The sequence below is a fragment of the Halichoeres trimaculatus genome, unplaced genomic scaffold, assembly GCF_033239565.1.
Source record: "Halichoeres trimaculatus isolate MK-OKI-2021-1 unplaced genomic scaffold, fHalTri1.1 fHalTri1_scaffold_22, whole genome shotgun sequence".
NCBI classification, from domain to species: domain Eukaryota; kingdom Metazoa; phylum Chordata; class Actinopteri; order Labriformes; family Labridae; genus Halichoeres; species Halichoeres trimaculatus.
In genome coordinates, this window is record NW_027437200.1 from 4,585,241 (window position 1) to 4,602,680 (window position 17,440).

Consider the following 17,440-nt stretch of genomic DNA (forward strand, 5'->3'; position numbering starts at 1 on the left):
TTCATGTTAACATCAGCTCTGCTCTTTATTTATCTCTTTCACCCTCCTGCTGTTCTCACTCAGGTCTGAAAGTTTTCAGCTCTCAGGATCAACCAGAGGAGGTGGATGTACATTTGTGTGCATGTGTTTGTGTGAGTGTCTACACAGTGTGAGCTGTGTTTAACCTGCTCAGCCTGTGGGCGGGTTAAGTGTCAGGACAGAGCGCAGAGAACAGTTTGATGTGGGAGTGGGCAGAAAAACACTCCGTTTATTCAGATACATGAACATTCAGCCTTTATCTGATGCTGTTCTGTAGCGCTGCTGTTTGTCATCCAGACAAACCTTTGGACCAGACTCTGACAGAAACAGCTCAGTCCTTATCAGTCCACATCAGTCCACAGCTGGAAACTGTCTCTGGAGTTTCTGGTTGTGGAAATGTTCTCTGGAGTTACTGAACCTGTTCCTAAAGAGGAGAGTCTACAAACATCCTGGACTCAGTTGTGCACAGATTCTCATGTGTCAAAATGCAGGGTCATGAAAACCTATCCCACCAGGTGGGATGGTTTAAATTTTCTTGTAGGTGTTCTAGGGATGGGTACCTTTCCCATTTGAAACAATGTGATACCGATGCCCGGTACCTGGCAATCGGTATCGGCACTCAACGGTACCAATTTTTAGTACTTTTTTGTGTTTATGTGGTAAAAAATATTAATTTGTGTAATAATAAAATGTGTATTTTTTATTTAACATATTTATTCTTCAATACATAGCCTTATAATGCTGTGTTCATGTCCAACATGGAAAATCACCTACTCTTCCACTCCCTCGCAGTCACAAGGATGCATATAGGTACCTAAACATGGTACCTTTTGATTTTTCATGAATCGGTACCCGGTACTTTTGACAGAATTCGGTCGGTACCTTTAAAAGTACCTAATGCGGTACCCATCCCTAAGGTGTTCCTGTTGGAGGCCTCCTCCCAACTCAGGCTGACCAGATGAGGTTTGTGTCCAGGTTAAGCTTGATCCTTCAGTACTTTTCAGCACCCCATGCTATTAACAATACACTCTGTTATCAGAGATATCAAAAAGCACCAGAGATAATAAAATATCCACAAACGTGAAGGATGGTGCAGGATTTGTTTTTTTCAATGTTGAAGTTGAGCTTCTTCCTGCCTGCTGTGTGTCTCTGCTCCTCTCTCTGTCACAGTCGCTGTGTCACTGACTCTCCACATTTATAGGTCGGCAAGCACTGCTGTTTGTTTGGTCCTTAAAGTGATACTCCGGGATGGAACAAGTTGGCTCCTATCACAAGGTTTAGGGCAGAAATTACCCCTACAGCAGTGTTTTTGTGCAGCAGAAGCCCAGGGCACTCGCACCACACACCCCCTCCCTGCTCCTCTGCTGGTTTCCTCTGCACTCTGACGGGGCCATATTTTACTTGACCAAAAACACAAATAAACGGACTCCCACCAAAATATTTGATATCTGTCTGCATTCACGCTTTATCTAGAGAATTTTCAGCGCGTTACTTTCACACAAAACACCGCTAAATAAGGCTCTAGTTCTTATCCTGTCTCTTCGTCCTGGCAGACTACCTGCATTTGTTTATATCTGGCATGCCTCGTGCACAGACTGATACACTAAGCAGCGAGCGCCTCGTAGCCAGCTGTGGCTCTGCAGCGAAGGTAGTGCCGTTTTACGCCATGATGAGAACTAGAGCCTTATTTAGCTGTGTTTTTTTGTGAAAGTAACACGCTGAAAATTCTCTAAATAAAGCGTGAATGCAGACTGATATCAAAGTTTTTCGGTGGGAGTCCGTTTATTTTTGTTTTTGGTCAAGTAAAATATGGCCCCGTCTCAGTGCAGAGGAAACCAGCAGAGGAGCAGGGAGGGGATGTTTGGTGTGAGCGCCCTGGGCTTCTGCTGCACAAAAACACTGCTGTAGGGGTCATTTCTGCCCTAAACCTTGTGATAGGACCCAACCAGGCCGTACGTGAAGAACAGGATTGGACATTTAAAATCAACTATGGACACAAAAAGACAATGCCTTACATGACAACAAAATTGGACATTAAAGATCAACTATGGACACTAAAAGACAATGCCTCACGCAAAAAAAAAAAAAGAAAAAAAAAAAAGAAAAATAGAATGGGACATCAAATCAACTATGGACACTAAAAGACAATAAATAATTACGCAAAGTTCTGTAAATGGAATCAAAATTTATATTACTCTGATGAAATGTGAAAAAGAGGAGACTAAATATTGAGTAAACGGGGACGGGACTAGATAAGCTCTGCTTCTCCCGTCTTCCCTTTCAGACATGTACAATGTGATCATCTATTGACAATGTGTGATGTTGTATATGTGTGTCGACATGACCGAAATAAAAATCAATTCAATTCAATTCAATTCAATTCAATTCAATTCAATTCAACTTGTTCCATCCCGGAGTATCACTTTAAGCCTTCAATTAAAGGTAGGGTCTGCAGGAAATTCTGTTACTTGTTTGTAAACACAACATTCAATCTGGGCTCCTGCCCCTTGGCTCAGTGGCAGTGGCAACCCACAGCCTCTGAAAATCGAACATGACTACATGAACATACTCACCTACGTAGGAGAGACTGGAGAGCCATACACCTGACTTGGCATGTTAGCACAAGCTAATCACAGGTATTTGTCAAGCTTCACCCTTGTCAAGGAAAAAGCGTTTTGTTTCGCTTTGGTTCTGTTCTTCTTTCCTCATGCTGCGTCCACTGTCCTAGCCACTCAGAATAGCTTCTTCCACTCGCTAATCAACAGTCAGTGCTTGTGCTCTGGGCGCGCTGTGATTGGCTGATGTCACCACGCTCTCTCTCAGCCCAGAAACGTCCCAATACAACTAAAATATCAACATACAGGCAGAGGAGGGGGTTTCAGGCAGACAGACACTGACACCCATGTACAGAGGCTCAGAAGTGAGGATTGAGCAGGATTATTCTTGTAAAAGTTGACATTTTATTTTTCAAAACAATTCTGCAGCTACCTTTAAAGACACATGTTACACCTATGTCTGTCTGTGAGTCCTGATCTGTATACTGTCCACAGGGAGCTCCTCAAGGAACTCCTCTGGGCCACGATGATAAATCAGAGGAATATTTGCTGTGATTAATTTCTTCTTCTTTTTTCTTTGAAAAAAAATATTTATTTCAGCTTTTCTGTTAAAAGATCTCTAACCCTCTGGATCATAGTGGTCTCTGCAATCTTCTCTGCAGATCAGCCTGTGCCAAGATTCACTCCTGATGTGTGTTTTTTTCTTCTTCTTAGGATATGAAAAAAGTGTTTTCATTTTTTACAAATATTTGTTTTGTTCATTAAGTTACAGATGTACATCAGATGATTACAATTATCAGATGTTGAATTGTGTGAAAATGTGTTCAAATATTTTATTTATTTATTTATTTATTTTTAGCATAACGTTTTGCTGTTTGATGTTAGATGTTCAAGCACATGAAGTCCATTGTTGGTAACTTAAAGGAAAAAAAATGAAAAAAATATTTATGCATATAAAAAAGAATCATTTTTGGTGCCCTTAGAAGAATAATAACACAGGAGAAAATCCAGACACAGGCTTTCATATTTCATGCCTCAGAGGGTCAGAAGTGTGACTTTGAGTCAGATTTGAGGTGCTTGCTCTGGAAGAGACTGGCAGCGTGCTGTAATATTGGAGAATCAGGTGATTTTATTGCAGTGTGCTACTGCTACCTCTACCTGTCTGTAAGGTGTGAACCTGTGGGCTTCAGGACGCTGGAGCTAAACTCAGTTTGGAGGTGGTGTCAGTGTGCTGACTGAAAGATAAACTCTTTGAATCTAAAGTCTGACTGCAGGATGAGCAGACGTCTGGAGAAGAGCTCAGCCTACATGCTTACATCATGGCACTGAAGCTGTGTCACCTGAGAGTGGATCCTGTCTTTAAGGCTTTACTCACACACACACACACACACACACACACACACACACACACACACACACACACACACACACACACACACACACACATTTCCAGCCTCTCTGCTGCTTCTTTATGTTGTCTGTCCCTGTCTGTGTTTAAAGTGATGCAGAATCATGAAGAGTCTTTGGCAGCAGTCTAATGTCTGAGAGCTTTATTTTCAGCTCAGTATTTACTCTGGCTGCAGACACAGACCCAGAACTAGGACTCTAAAGACCAGATCCTCCTGTGCTACAGATATAAAAACCCTCAGGACGGAAAATCTGCTCAGAAACTCACAACACCACCATGTATGGAGAGAAAGTCCAGGCTGAGGGGACAGCTCCATGTGTGTGTGTCCATGCTGTCAGAGACCCACACTGGGTGTGTAAGAGTGTGTGTGAGTGTGTTCCCGCTCAGAGTCAAACCGAGCTGTGTGCTGTCAGACGTTCACAGCTTTCTGATCTATTCTAGTCATCCCCGTCCTACACTGTACGCTTCCCCTCACTGCGTGTGTGTGTGTGTGTGTGTGTGTGTGTGTGTGTGTGTGTGTGTGTGTGTGTGTGTGTGTGTGTGTGTGTGTGTGTGTGTGTGTGTGTGTGTGTGTGTGTGTGTTTATGTCCTGTAATCGTGGTGCTGTGTGAAACATTAGATGGCTGAACTGCAAAATGGAAAATTCCAGTGATTCCCGGGCAGAGACCCCCCTCGACATCTCTGTGTACTGTAATACACACACTCACACACACACACACACATGCACACACACACTGTGTGTAGACTCATGTCCTCCTGCAGACTAACAGTAACCTCACTATGCACGTCTTGGTCAACCTGCAGACTCTCCTTCACTGTGTTCACAATAAAGCATCATTGTCATCATCATCAGTTTAATGATCACCTTCATCATCATCATCATCATCTTCTTCTTCATCAGGAGATGAAGATGGTGAGAGGAGCTGGTCCCTTCTGTCTGCATTGGTTTCTCATAGGGATGCACCAATCCAGCTTTTTTTGTCCCGATACTGACACCGATACCTGGGTTTTGAGTATGGACTGTGGGATAAGACTGGTAATGCTTTGAGTAAAAGACAAAAATGTGTACATATGGAAAAACTGAAATAAATATTAATTAAAACTAGACGTGTTTAAATGTTTAATAGCAGTTTGGTTAAAAGAAATGCTTAAGATGTTAAAGACATGAATAAATCTTAGTTAACCATGAGTGTCAAAGTTGGACCTTTCCAACTAATACCTGATCCAGCTTTAAGGGACTGGATCAGCACCAATACCCAGTACCAGAATCAGATCGGTGCATCCCTAGTTCCTTATGTCTGTTGGTTCCTTCTGTCTGAGCTGGTACCTTCTGTCTGAGCTGGTTCCTCATGTCTGTGCTGGTTCCTCATGTCTGAGCTGGTTCCTCCTGTCTGAGCTGGAACCTTCTGTCTGTGCTGGTTCCTCCTGTCTGAGCTGGTTCCTCCTGTCTGTGCTGGTTCCTCATGTCTGAGCTGGTTTCTCCTGTCTGAGCTGGTTTCTCCTGTCTGAGCTGGTTCCTCCTGTCTGAGCTGGTTCCTCCTGTCTGAGCTGGAACCTTCTGTCTGTGCTGGTTCCTCCTGTCTGTGCTGGTTCCTCCTGTCTGAGCTGGTTCCTCCTGTCTGAGCTGGTTCCCCATGTCTGAGCTGGTTCCTTCTGCCTGAGCTGGTTCCTTCTGCCTGAGCTGGTTCCTCCTGTCTGAGCTAGTTCCTTCTGCCTGAGCCGGTTCCTTTTGCCTGAGCTGGTTCCTCCTGTCTGTGCTGGTTCCTCCTGTCTAAGCTGGTTCCTATTGTCTAAGCTGGTTCCTCTTGTCTGAGCTGGTTTCTTCTGTGTGAGCTGGTTCCTTCTGTCTGAGCTGGTTCCTTTTTTTGAGGGGGTTGTCCTGTATGTGCTGGTACCTTCTGCCTGAGCTGGTTCCTCCTGTCAGAGCTGGTTCCTCCTGTCTGATCTGGTTCCTCCTGTCCAAGCTGGTTCAACCTGTATGTGATAGTTCCTTCTTTCAGAGCTGGTTCCTCCTGTCCGAGCTGGTTCCTTCTGTCTTTTTTGGGTTGTTCTGTATGAGCTGTTTCCTCCTTTCTGAGCTGGTTCCTCCTGTCAGAGCCGGTTCCTTCTGTCTCTTTTGGTTATCCTGTATGTGCCTGTTCATCCTGTATGTGCTGGTCCCTTCTCTCTTTATTATTTTCTTCATTCTGTTCTGGTTCCTTGTGTCTGAGCTGTTTTCCAATGTCTATTCCATGCTAAGACATGATACCTGAGACTGTGTACATTCTGTTCCTAGAGCTTCAGAGCTTTACAGCAGCTGAGCTCCAGCTTCAGCCGGTGGAGGGAGGCTGACCTGCAACTCAGACTGTGATTTTTTTTCTGGAGCCCCATCAGAGCCTCCTAAGATGTCTTTAAGCATTTTTTCATATGCTCCTGCAGATCCTCATACGGATCCCCCTCCCAGACCTGGGATCAGACCGAGCTCTTCAGTTTATTGAAGTGTTTGTGATGAGTTTCTGAATTTTGTTCTCTCTGGTTCTGAGCTGTTCTTGTTTATAGTGCTCCCTCCTGTGTGCTGTCTGAATTATTAATAGTCAAATTTTTCACCAGCTGCTCTGTGTGTGTGTGTGTGTGTGTGTGTGTGTGTGTGTGTGTGTGTGTGTGTGTGTGTGTGTGTGTGTGTGTGTGTGTGTGTGTGTGTGTGTGTGTGTGTGTGTGTGTGTGTGTGAAAATCCATCTGGTCTCTGCATTAATGATCATCAGTATGGACCAAACAGCCGGCTGTGTGTTCATGTTTTTGCGTCCTGTCCCCGTGATTTTACTTGGGGTGTGTGTGTGTGTTGCATCTCCAGACAGTCTGGTCCGTCGTAGCGTTCCCTCCTCACACACTCGTCCTGACGTCTCTGTCCAGGTTTTCTCCTGTCAGACATGTGACTGAGCCCGCCCCCTGTGAAAGCGATCCTCCTGTGAACTTCACACATGGATTCTTGGTTCTAATTTAAGGAGTGACACACTTTCTCCTCCCCTCGGCCTCCCCTACCCCCCTCAGAGTCTTCCCTGCTCCTCCTCTCTGTCTGCTCTGTGTTCAGGGATCACCTGCAGGAGGAGTCAGTTTTAGGATTTAACACCTGAGTGATATGTTTGCCTGTTTAAAGCTGCTCTGTATCCAGTGTGTGTCTTTTAGTTCAGCCTCTAAATGAGTGAGTTTGTCATTTCAATGATTATTCATTATCCAAGGCTTCTTTTGATATCAGTAAGAGTCCAGCTCCAGTCTGAGCTCTGTAGGATCTAGTTCGGAGGGGCTCAGAGCAGCAGATGGACTTCATTATTCATCAGTAAAGGTGTGTCTGTCTGGGACTCGCATCTCTTAAGCCGCAATTCCACCAAGCAGTCCAGTTCGGTTTGTCTTGGTACGGCACACATTTTGTGGCGTTTCCACTGACTTATTCTGGGACAGATCCCTAAATAAGCAAGACGAGCTGCCCCACTTTTTGAGACCCTTTCGTATGGGTGCTAGACTGAACCGATCCGCTCTCAGAAGGTGGAGCAACTCACTGCTGACTGCTGATTGGTCAAAAGAATTGTCACTTACCGTGCAACAGCGGCTGCATTTCTCCTGCACTTTGTATCAAAGAGCTACATGCCAATCACACAGAATGAAATTCTAGATGTCTCCCATTGTTGCTCTTTGTTTACTGCATGGCGTTCTTCTTCTTCTTTGGATTTATTAGTGGGGTAAAATGTGTCGAGCTGCTATGGCGTCACACAACATCCAGCTGTCGGCATCCAGCTTATATGTTGCCGTCTACCACCAGGGGGCACGGTCTGCTGTGGAAGCACAAACAGGACCAAGCTTAACCATGCTAACCCGTTCTAAACCGTACTGATCTGAACCAGACTGCTTGGTGGAAACGCGGCTTTACAACTCTCCATGTTATTTCTGAGCAGAGGACAGATAGAGCTTACAGAGTGTAGAGATGTGTGAACATGATTTCAGACCTGTGGATAAATAAACATGATGTATATATAAATATATATATATATATATATATATATATATATATATATATATATATATATATATATATATATGTATATATATATATATATATGTATATATATATATATATATATATATATATATATATATATATATATATATATATATATATATATATATATATATATATATATATATATGTGTGTGTGTGTGTTTTTTTTTTTTTTTGGGGGGGGGGAGATTTGTGGTCAAACATTTTTATTTCCAATAAAACGGAATACAGGACAACAGAAATGTCTATCATGATACAATATCAGTGATAAGATGAATTGTACATTTTCCTTTTTAACCGACATCATACCCCCCACCCCACCCCAAAAAAGAAAAGGAAAAAGAAAAAGAAAAAAAAGAAAGAGTAAGAAAAGAGAATTCAATATTTCTGTAGCATAACTGAAGCTCCTTTTCTTTTGTGTCTGAGCCTGTGTCCAAATCTGAGCGTCAATATAAGAGCTAATCTGAGCCTTATTATGACCTTTAACCTGAGCATTAATCTGAGCTTCATCTGAGCTTTAATTAGATTTTCAATATGAATATTTATCTGGATTTTAATCTGATTTTTGATATGAGTTTTAGTTTTGGAATTTATCTTAATGATAATCTAAGTGTTAATCTGAGTGTTTAATCTGAGCCTTATCTTAGTTTTGGTTTTCATCAAATTTATCATATGATTTTTTAATCTGCGCTTTAATCTAAACTTTAAAATGAGCAATACTCTGAGTGCTAAACTGAGCTTTATAATGGGTTTAAACTGAGCATTGATGTGAGTTTTATAACAGTTTTCAATCTAAGCCTGATCTGAGCTTTGATTTGAGTATTAATGAGTTTTAATCTGATCTTTAAAACAGGGTTTAGTTTAAGCATTCATCTCAAAGATACTCCAAATTTTGATCTGAGTTTTAATCTGTTCTTTAATTCTAGTGTTCATTTGAGCTATAATCTAATTTTTTTTTCCTGAGCTTTGATCTGATCTTTAATCTGTGCTATGCTCTGAGCTTAATCCTAGTTAAATTTTAGCGTTTATCAGCATTATAGCATTTATTATCTAAGTGTTCATCTAACCTCTTATATAAATGGTAACCTCAGTAATAATTTTATCTTTAATCTGAGCTTTAATCTGATCTTTAAACTGAGCAATACTCTGAGCTTAATCCTAGTTATATTAAAGAATTCATCATCAGCTTAGTATGTATTATCTAAATGTTTATCTGACCTTTAATATTAGTGTTACTCTTAGCATTAATTTGATCTTTAATCTGAGAGTTAATCTGAGTTTTACTTTAAGTGTTTAACTAACTCATTTTATCAGAGCTTTAATCTGAGTCTGTTAGGTTTTTTAAGGATTATCTGTCTTTCATCTGAGCTTTACTTGAAGCGGCTACATCAGCTTTTATCTAATTGTTTTTGAGCTTTGAACCAAGCATTAACTGATTGTTATAGTGATCTTTAATCTGATTGTAATCTGTCTCTCTGATGTGGGCTTCAGCTGCAGACGCTGCTCTCACACCTGTCTGCTCAGTGGCTGCTGTTTATGTTATGAGATGTATGGTTGTCATGGGGACAGAATTAGTTTGGGGGTGCTGTAAGGGATACGGGGCAGCTGTGTGTGTGTGTGTGTGTGTGTGTGTGTGTGTGTGTGTGTGTGTGTGTGTGTGTGTGTGTGTGTGTGTGTGTGTGTGTGTGTAGTGTTTATTTTGAACTGTCTTCCATATGGACGTATGGAGTATCTATTTTGGTGATTTCACCTTCCTCTGTCCCACACACACACACACACACACACACACACACACACACACACACACACACACACACACACCTCTGTGTTCATGTTGTCTGCTGTGAGTCCACGTTGTTGGTGTGTCTGTGTGTTAGCTGTGAGTGTTTTAAACCCACTAACATCGACCTGTTTGATTGTTGGATTGGTTGTGTATACACTGGGCTTTTATTGTGAAGTTCCTGGAGAGGAAGTGATGATCAGAGCTCGGGTTGTTGTTAATGTCTTTGCAGCTCTTGAGGAGGTTTGTGTTGCCAGGCAGAGTTTCTGTGATGGTGTCATCAGGGATAACCTGACTCATAGATGATGAAACCTACACCTGGAGCTCTGACTGAGACCTGAGAGAGTGTGGAGTTTGGATGTGTGCTCATGACTTTGGACAGCAGCCTGAGCCGCTCCAGGGAGGAGACTATCTTTACATGAGGAAAAAGTGCCATATTTCCCAGAACAATCTGAGAATTTTTTGTGAAACCCTAAAACGTAATGTAAAGAAAATCTGTTCATGCTCTGTCACTAAAAACAAACAGCATTAAGATATCCCGACTTCCCTGAATGCACCAGAGATGATGAATCCCCCTTCATTTAACAAGCAAACAAACATCTTTCAAGTCATTTTCTTCTCCTCTTGAGGACAGACCTGACAGCTGATGAAACTCAGAATCACCACAAACACATGGCTGGGGAAACTATAGTGGAGGGCTTTCAGCTTTTGTGATGCACCTGCACCTGTATGCTTAGCTCAGACTGAGAGGGTGTCAGAGACTTTGGGTTCAGGTCGACAGAAAGTGCAGGTTAGGTGGCAGAGAAAGGGGAGGTCATCTGGAGCTGCTTCTTGTCTGACTCTCTTTAAAGTGATATTCTGGGATGGAACCTATCACAAGGTTTAGGGCAGAAATTACCCCTACAGCAGTGTTTTTGTGCAGCAGAAGCCCAGAGCGCACAGAAACGCAGAGGAAACCGGCAGACAAGCCGGTTTCCTTACTTGGCCAAAAACACAAATAAACGGACTCCCACCGCAAAAATCTGATATCGGTCTGCATTCACGAGTTAATTAGAGAGTTTTCAGCGCGTTACTTCCACAAAAAAACACCGCTAAATAAGGCTCTAGTTTTCATCGTGTCGTAAAACGGCGCTACCTCTGCTGCAGAGCCACAGCTGGCTATGAGGCGCTCGCCGCTTAGTGTTTCAGTCCGCATGCGCGGAGTGCCAGATATAAACAAACGCAGGTAGTCTGCCAGGACGAAGAGACACGATGAGAACTAGAGCCTTATTTAGCGGTGTTTTTGTGTGAAAGTTACGCGCTGAAAATTCTCTAAATTAAGCGTGAATGCAGACTGATATCAAAGTTTTTCGGTGGGAGTCCGTTCATTTGTGTTTTTGGTCAAGTAAAATATGGCCCCGTCTGAGTGCAGAGGAAACCGGCAGAGGAGCAGGGAGGGGGTGTTTGGTGCGAGCACTCTGGGCTTCTGCTGCACAAAAACACTGCTGTAGGGGTAATTTCTGCCATAAACCTTGTGATAGGACCCAACTTGTTTCATTCTGGAGTATCACTTTAAGAAAGCTTCTTCTGGGCCTAGCCATGTGGTAGCCTCAGTTTGAACATAAATAATGAAAAATAAATATTTGAATGAATGAATAAATAAATAAATAAATACATAAATAATAATGAAATTAAAAAAAAAACAGGAAGCTTCTCCTACAGTTACTCTGGAGCTTCTCTGCAGAGACATGAAGAACTAATCCACCAATCAGCAGACCGATAAAAAATCACAAACTGTACTTGACTGTACTTGATTTAATGAAAATTAAGCTTTTTTTTTTTTTTATCAAAGACCAAATTCTGACTCTAATTCTAAATCTGAAGTGCTGAGTTTCCTCTACTTTATCAATCCCTCAGTCAGCTGTTTCTCTATATTCAAACACTTTCCAATACAGACTCTATTTCAGAGACAGAAATCACAGGGTCTTGTTTACGGTCATCCCAAAGTTTCCATGCCGTCTGACGTCTTCTACGAGGAGAAACACGAGGTGCACACAGGGCCACATTAATCTATCACGCTGCATGGTATTTACTAGGCTTTTACTCTGAAGCCTTTTTATAGTTCCCCTCATGACCGCACACCTGTCCCAGCCTTTGTGCTGAGCTCCGGGGCTTTAAACACGTCTGACTGCTGAAAGACGGAAATGTTTCCTCCATAGCAGAGAAAACTCAGAGACAGAGACCTGAGCGATAGAGACCTCAAACTAAAGCCCTGTTTCCACCAAGCAGTCCGCTTTAGATCAGTACAATTTGCTACAGGTTGGATCAGTAAAGCCTGGTCCTGTTTTTGTTTGTGTCCCCTTGTGGTAGGCGGCATGTTATATAATAACATGGTGTCATAGCAGCGCAAAGCAGTGTACCTCACTAATAAATCTAACAAAGAAGAAAAACGCAAATCAGTAATTAAAAAAGGCATCCAGAAAAATGTCCTCTTTGTGATTGGCATGTGGCTTTGTTACAAAGATCAATTAAGTTTTGTTCCAGAGAAGAGTATGTGTGTCCCGAGGTGAAATACAGCAGCTGCTGTGGCACGTCAAGTAACGATTCTTATGAACAATCAACAGACTGCAGTGTTGTAGCTCCACCTTTTGGTATTGGATCAGTTTAGTCTGGCACCCCAACAGAAGGGTCCCAAAAAGTGGGACGGATCTGTCCTGGGACCAATCGGTGGAAACGCCACAAAGTGCGTGTCGTACCAAGACGAACTGAACTGAACTAAACCTCTTAGAGGAAACGGGGCTGCAGAGACTCAATTTAGCTCAACTCAACTTTATTTATAAAGCACTTTAAAACAACCTCAGCTGAAACAGAGTACTGTACATAAAAGTAGTGCAGGAATAAATAAGTAAATAAAACAAATGAATCATTAAAACAAAGGTGCACATAGTAAAGTAAATTGTGACATTGTTCTAAAAATAATGTAAAACAATGAAACAATTAATAAAAACTGAAACAAACCATAAAAACACGAAAACATGAGCAGAGTCTCAAGCTGGATTAAAAGCCAAAGAATAAAAATGGGTTTCAAGACTTGTTGTAAAAGCGGACAGTGAGGGGGCTCGTCTTATGTGGAGGGGGAGCTCGTTCCTCAACTTGGGTGCAGCAACTGAGAAAGCCCTGTCCCCTCTGAGCTTACGCTTTGACCTCGGTACCTCCAGGAGCAGCAGATCAGCTGACCTGAGGCACCGAGAAGGAGCGTGGGGATGGAGGAGCTCAGAGAGGTACATGGGGGCCAGACCATTTAAAGATTTAAAAACAAATAAAAGAATCTTAAAGTGGACTCCAAAATGCACAGGCAACCAGTGGAGGGAGGCCAGGATGGGAGTAATGTGCTCCCTCTTGCTCCAGTTAGCGGCTGTGTTCTTCACTAACTGGAGACGTGCGAGAGAAACCTGACTGACTCCCAGGTAAAGTGCGTTACAGTAATCCAGCCGAGATGTAATAAAAGCGTGGATTACTGTATTAAAGTGCTGCTGTGCAAGAAAAGGCTTCACTTTTGCCAGCTGCCTGATGTGAAAGAAGCTGGACTTCACCACTGAGCTAATCTGACGATCCAATTTAAAACCACCGTCCATCTTAAAACCCAAGTTTGATACTGTTGGCTTTAAACAGTCTGCCAAAGGGCCCAAGTCAATAGGAGGGGGGGTCACAAGGGCCACTGGGACCAAACACCATTACTTCTGTTTTTTTCTCATTAAGATTTAAAAAGGTTAAAGACATCCAGGCCTTGATGTCTTCAAGACATGCCAGAAGAGGTGTTACAGAGAAAGTGTCATTCTTTTTGAACGGCACATATATCTGACTATCATTAGCGTAGCAGTGAAAAGAGATGCCATGCTTCCTGAGAATAGAGCCCAGGGGCAGTAAAAACAAAGTGAAAAGCAGGGGCCCTAAAATCAACCCCTGTGGAACCCCATACGGCAAAGGGGCAGGGCTGGACTCTGAGTTACCAAGTTTCACACTCATGCTCCTATCAGCCAGATATGATTTGAACCACAGCAATGCCGTACCACCAATACCCACTATATGGCTTAGCCGAGCCACTCGGGTATTGTGGTCCACAGTGTCAAAGGCTGCGGTTAGGTCCAAGAGAACAAGAATGACATCGTGACCAGAGTAATTTGCCAGAAGAATGTCATTGAAAACTCTTAATAAAGCTGACTCTGTGCTATGAAGAGTTTTAAAACCAGACCTCAGAGACAAAGACCTAATACAAGCAACAGACCCCCGGTCTGTGCCATGTGAAGCACAGACAGCCAGTCCATCCAATGTACAGAAAAGTCTTAAATCCACTGTGTTCCCTCTTCGCCCATAGTCACTAAATGGCATCACAACAAAAATTACTTTTTTAAAACCATTGTCTTAGAACGTAAAGGAGCAGTTTTTTAAAGTTTGGTTATAAAGAATATCCTATTAAAAACTATGAAAAGTTAAGGTTAGCGTTTCTAAATTTTGAGTGGGCTTTATACACAATGTCAAATGAACCAAATTACCAAGCATATGTGACTCAAACTAACTTTGATAATGTTCAAGCATAAACAACCCAGGTGCTGAGTCAACTGGAGTATGTTGGGTTGATGGATTTGAACACAGCACATGAGTTTTTACAAAAACCCCTGGTCGATGAGCTATCACCCAAAATCCCACATGAATAACCCATAATGGGTAAAACATTTTATTTCAAACATTTAGTTTGTATTCCACAAAAACATACAAGTTTATCTCACACACAGATGGAGAAAGTGTTGTTTATCTGCTGCCCATGCCTACTTGCCACATATGTTTAAATGTCTTATTTCAAGATAATAGAATATAAAATGACGGAGTGAAAAAATATTGCTAGTTGGGAAAGAAACATGAACCTGTTGAGTTTCTTATAACAAGACAATATTCTGATTTTAAGAAACTGGACAAACACATTTGCTGGTACTGTATAAAAGCATCGTGTGTGTTTGTTCAGGCAGTTTGTGAACAGATCGTTCAGTCTGGAGTCTGAGTTTCTCCCAGAAAGTAAGGTGGAGAGTCTTTCTGCAGCAGTAGGAAAAGAAATGTTTGCAGCTGGGTCACATACAGTATGAGCTCTGAAGATTTAAACTCCGTAATGGTAATGTGATCTGAGATCTGTAAACGGAGATAGAGATTAAATTAATCTGAGCCTACCGATATTTTTCCAGCTGAGTGCTTTGTGTGCAGACACAACCCAAAGCAACCAGAGAGCCAGTGAGGGAGAGAGTTATAGAGTTATAGAGTTAGTGTGTGTGTGTGTGTGTGTGTGTGTGTGTGTGTGTGTGTGTGTGTGTGTGTGTGTGTGTGTGTGTGTGTGTGTGTGTGTGTGTGTGTGTGTGTGTGTGTGTGTGTGTGTGTGTGCTGAAAGAGAAACGATCTATTCAGACTGAATCATGTTTTGAACTAGGCTGTAAGGATGTAAACAAGATCAGCTTTTGAAAAGGTGTGTATGTGGTTTCTGCTGTTTCTGCACACAGCCTCTAGTGGACACTCCAGGAACTGCAGTTTGTAACACTTCAGCATTGGATCCATTATTTTAGGGCAGAGGATGCTGCTGTTCTGATCAAACATCTGTGTGCTCCCTGAGGACACATCCAGAAGTCCTCCTCCCTCTGAGCCCCCCTCTGTTTCCTCTCAGTCTGCCCTCCATCACTCTGATTACATTGCTCTTTCTTTCTTTCTTTCAGACTCCACCGTCTCCTCACTGACTGATTGGAGTGAGAGCCTCGTCTCCACAGACTGTCTCTGCCTCCATCATGCAGACCTCAGTGCTCCTCCTCCTGTCCTCGTTCCTCCTCCTTTCTCTCCTCCTTCCCTCCTGCTCCTCTCAGGGAGAGTCCGACCTCACCGTTACAACCCGTAGCGGTCGGGTTCGTGGTTTCCGTCAGCCGGTTCTGGACCACAGCTACGTCACAGCCTTCCTGGGAATCCCCTTCGCAGAGCCTCCGGTGGGGAAACGCCGTTTCCGCCGCGCTGAGCCCAAACGTCCATGGACGGGCGTGTACGAGGCCATGGAGTACCCCAACGCCTGCTACCAGTTTGTGGACACATCGTTTCCTGGTTTCCAGGGCAGTGAGATGTGGAACCCCAACAGACAGATGAGCGAGGACTGCCTGTACCTGAACGTGTGGGTCCCATCCTCTGCCAGGCCTCACAACCTCACTGTCATGGTCTGGATCTATGGAGGAGGTACGGGCTGACCACGCTCTCTGAGTGTAGGCTCTCTATGTCAGACACAGTCCCCCGACAGGTCAGCCGAGAGAACCACAGACCAGTACTAGAATAGAATAGAATAGAACTTTATTGTCATTGTAACAAGTACAACGAAATTGAAGTCACAGCAGCAATCAAGTCAACAAAAGTAAGAAAGTGAATAGAAAGTAAAAAAAGGTCCATAAGAAAATAGATGATGACAGCTTGTCCATCATTGTCCAGTTCAGCCAGTCTCCACCTCCACAGGGTCCAGGACTGAGCTTCTTCAGCAGTCTGTTCAGTCTCTGTCTCCTGGATCCTGTCTGCTCACAGCAGGTGAAGCTCTTCCAATGTGACACTGGTGTCCGATGTTAGCTCTGTTAGCCTTGTCTGTGAATAGCTTGATGCTACTCTGCCCTCTGGTATTCCCTCTGTTGCTGGGTTAGCACAGCTAGCTCGTCCATCTTATTGGAGATAGATTTAACGGTCCATATCGTCACTTCTTAGTTCACACCTGAGAACCAGCACGTCTTCCTCACCTCCTTCTCCTCACCTTGTGGGAAGACATCAGGCCTTACACCAGTTAGCATTGACATGCTACAGGCTGCAAACAGCTGAGTTCACATGTAAACAATGAAGCCATGGTTACATGTAGGATCTCCAGACAAACACAGGAGAAAAGTAGTAAAAATATCACTGAAGCCACAAAAAGTTTGGTGTCCAACAAATAAGCCATACAAAGTAATGATCCACTCCAAATACAAAGATTACGAAAAAGAGACAAAAAAAATTACAAGAAACGGACAAAGAAGAGAGAGCTGCTGCAAAACTGCAAAAGGCAGCCTTTGCCAACAAGATGGCACCTAGCAACCAAATAGATCTTCAACTAGACCTCACAGATAAGCTAACAGGTCCCTAAATCCTATCAGGTACCAGATCCAGGACCACTGAGGACTATAGGGTCTGTACACAGGGTGCCTGCTCCACCTGCTGAGCCAAACCAGGACCCAAAACCTTCAGTTTTAGAGCACAGGAGGTTGCTCCCCATAGCATATTGGTCAGGTTTCAGTTTGGTCACATTCATTCTTCATTAATATGTCAGTTCAGAAAGTGACCCACACCCCCAGCTGAGTTACCTGATCCTTTACTCCTTTTTAAACTCTGTGATCATGTAACTGTGCCCTGCTGCTGACAGAGACGTCCACACAGTGAGGGAACGGCTTTAAAAACAGCAGAATGAGCCTTTAACTGAGGCTTGAAGCTGCAGGATGGAGCACAAAGCCCTCTGTGGTGTTAAGAGTCTGTTTGAGTCAATGTTTCTGCTGCTGCTCGCCCTGAAAGGGTTCAACCTGAGGGTCTAACGTCCCTCTGAGGAGAGCAGACGCTGGGTGAACTGCAGACCTTGACTGGG

At 43.1% G+C, this 17,440-nt stretch overlaps 1 protein-coding gene across 1 annotated transcript in view; it reads left to right on the forward strand.

Annotated features, from left to right (window-relative positions):
* The window catches only part of ache (acetylcholinesterase (Yt blood group)), a 34,125-nt gene that overhangs the window by 6,324 nt on the left and 10,361 nt on the right, over positions 1 to 17,440 (forward strand). The window contains exon 2 of the mRNA XM_074662131.1: positions 15,525 to 16,026. Coding sequence (XP_074518232.1) covers positions 15,594 to 16,026 — 433 coding nt within the window. The 5' untranslated portion in view covers positions 15,525 to 15,593. The remainder of the gene's footprint in view (positions 1 to 15,524; positions 16,027 to 17,440) is intronic.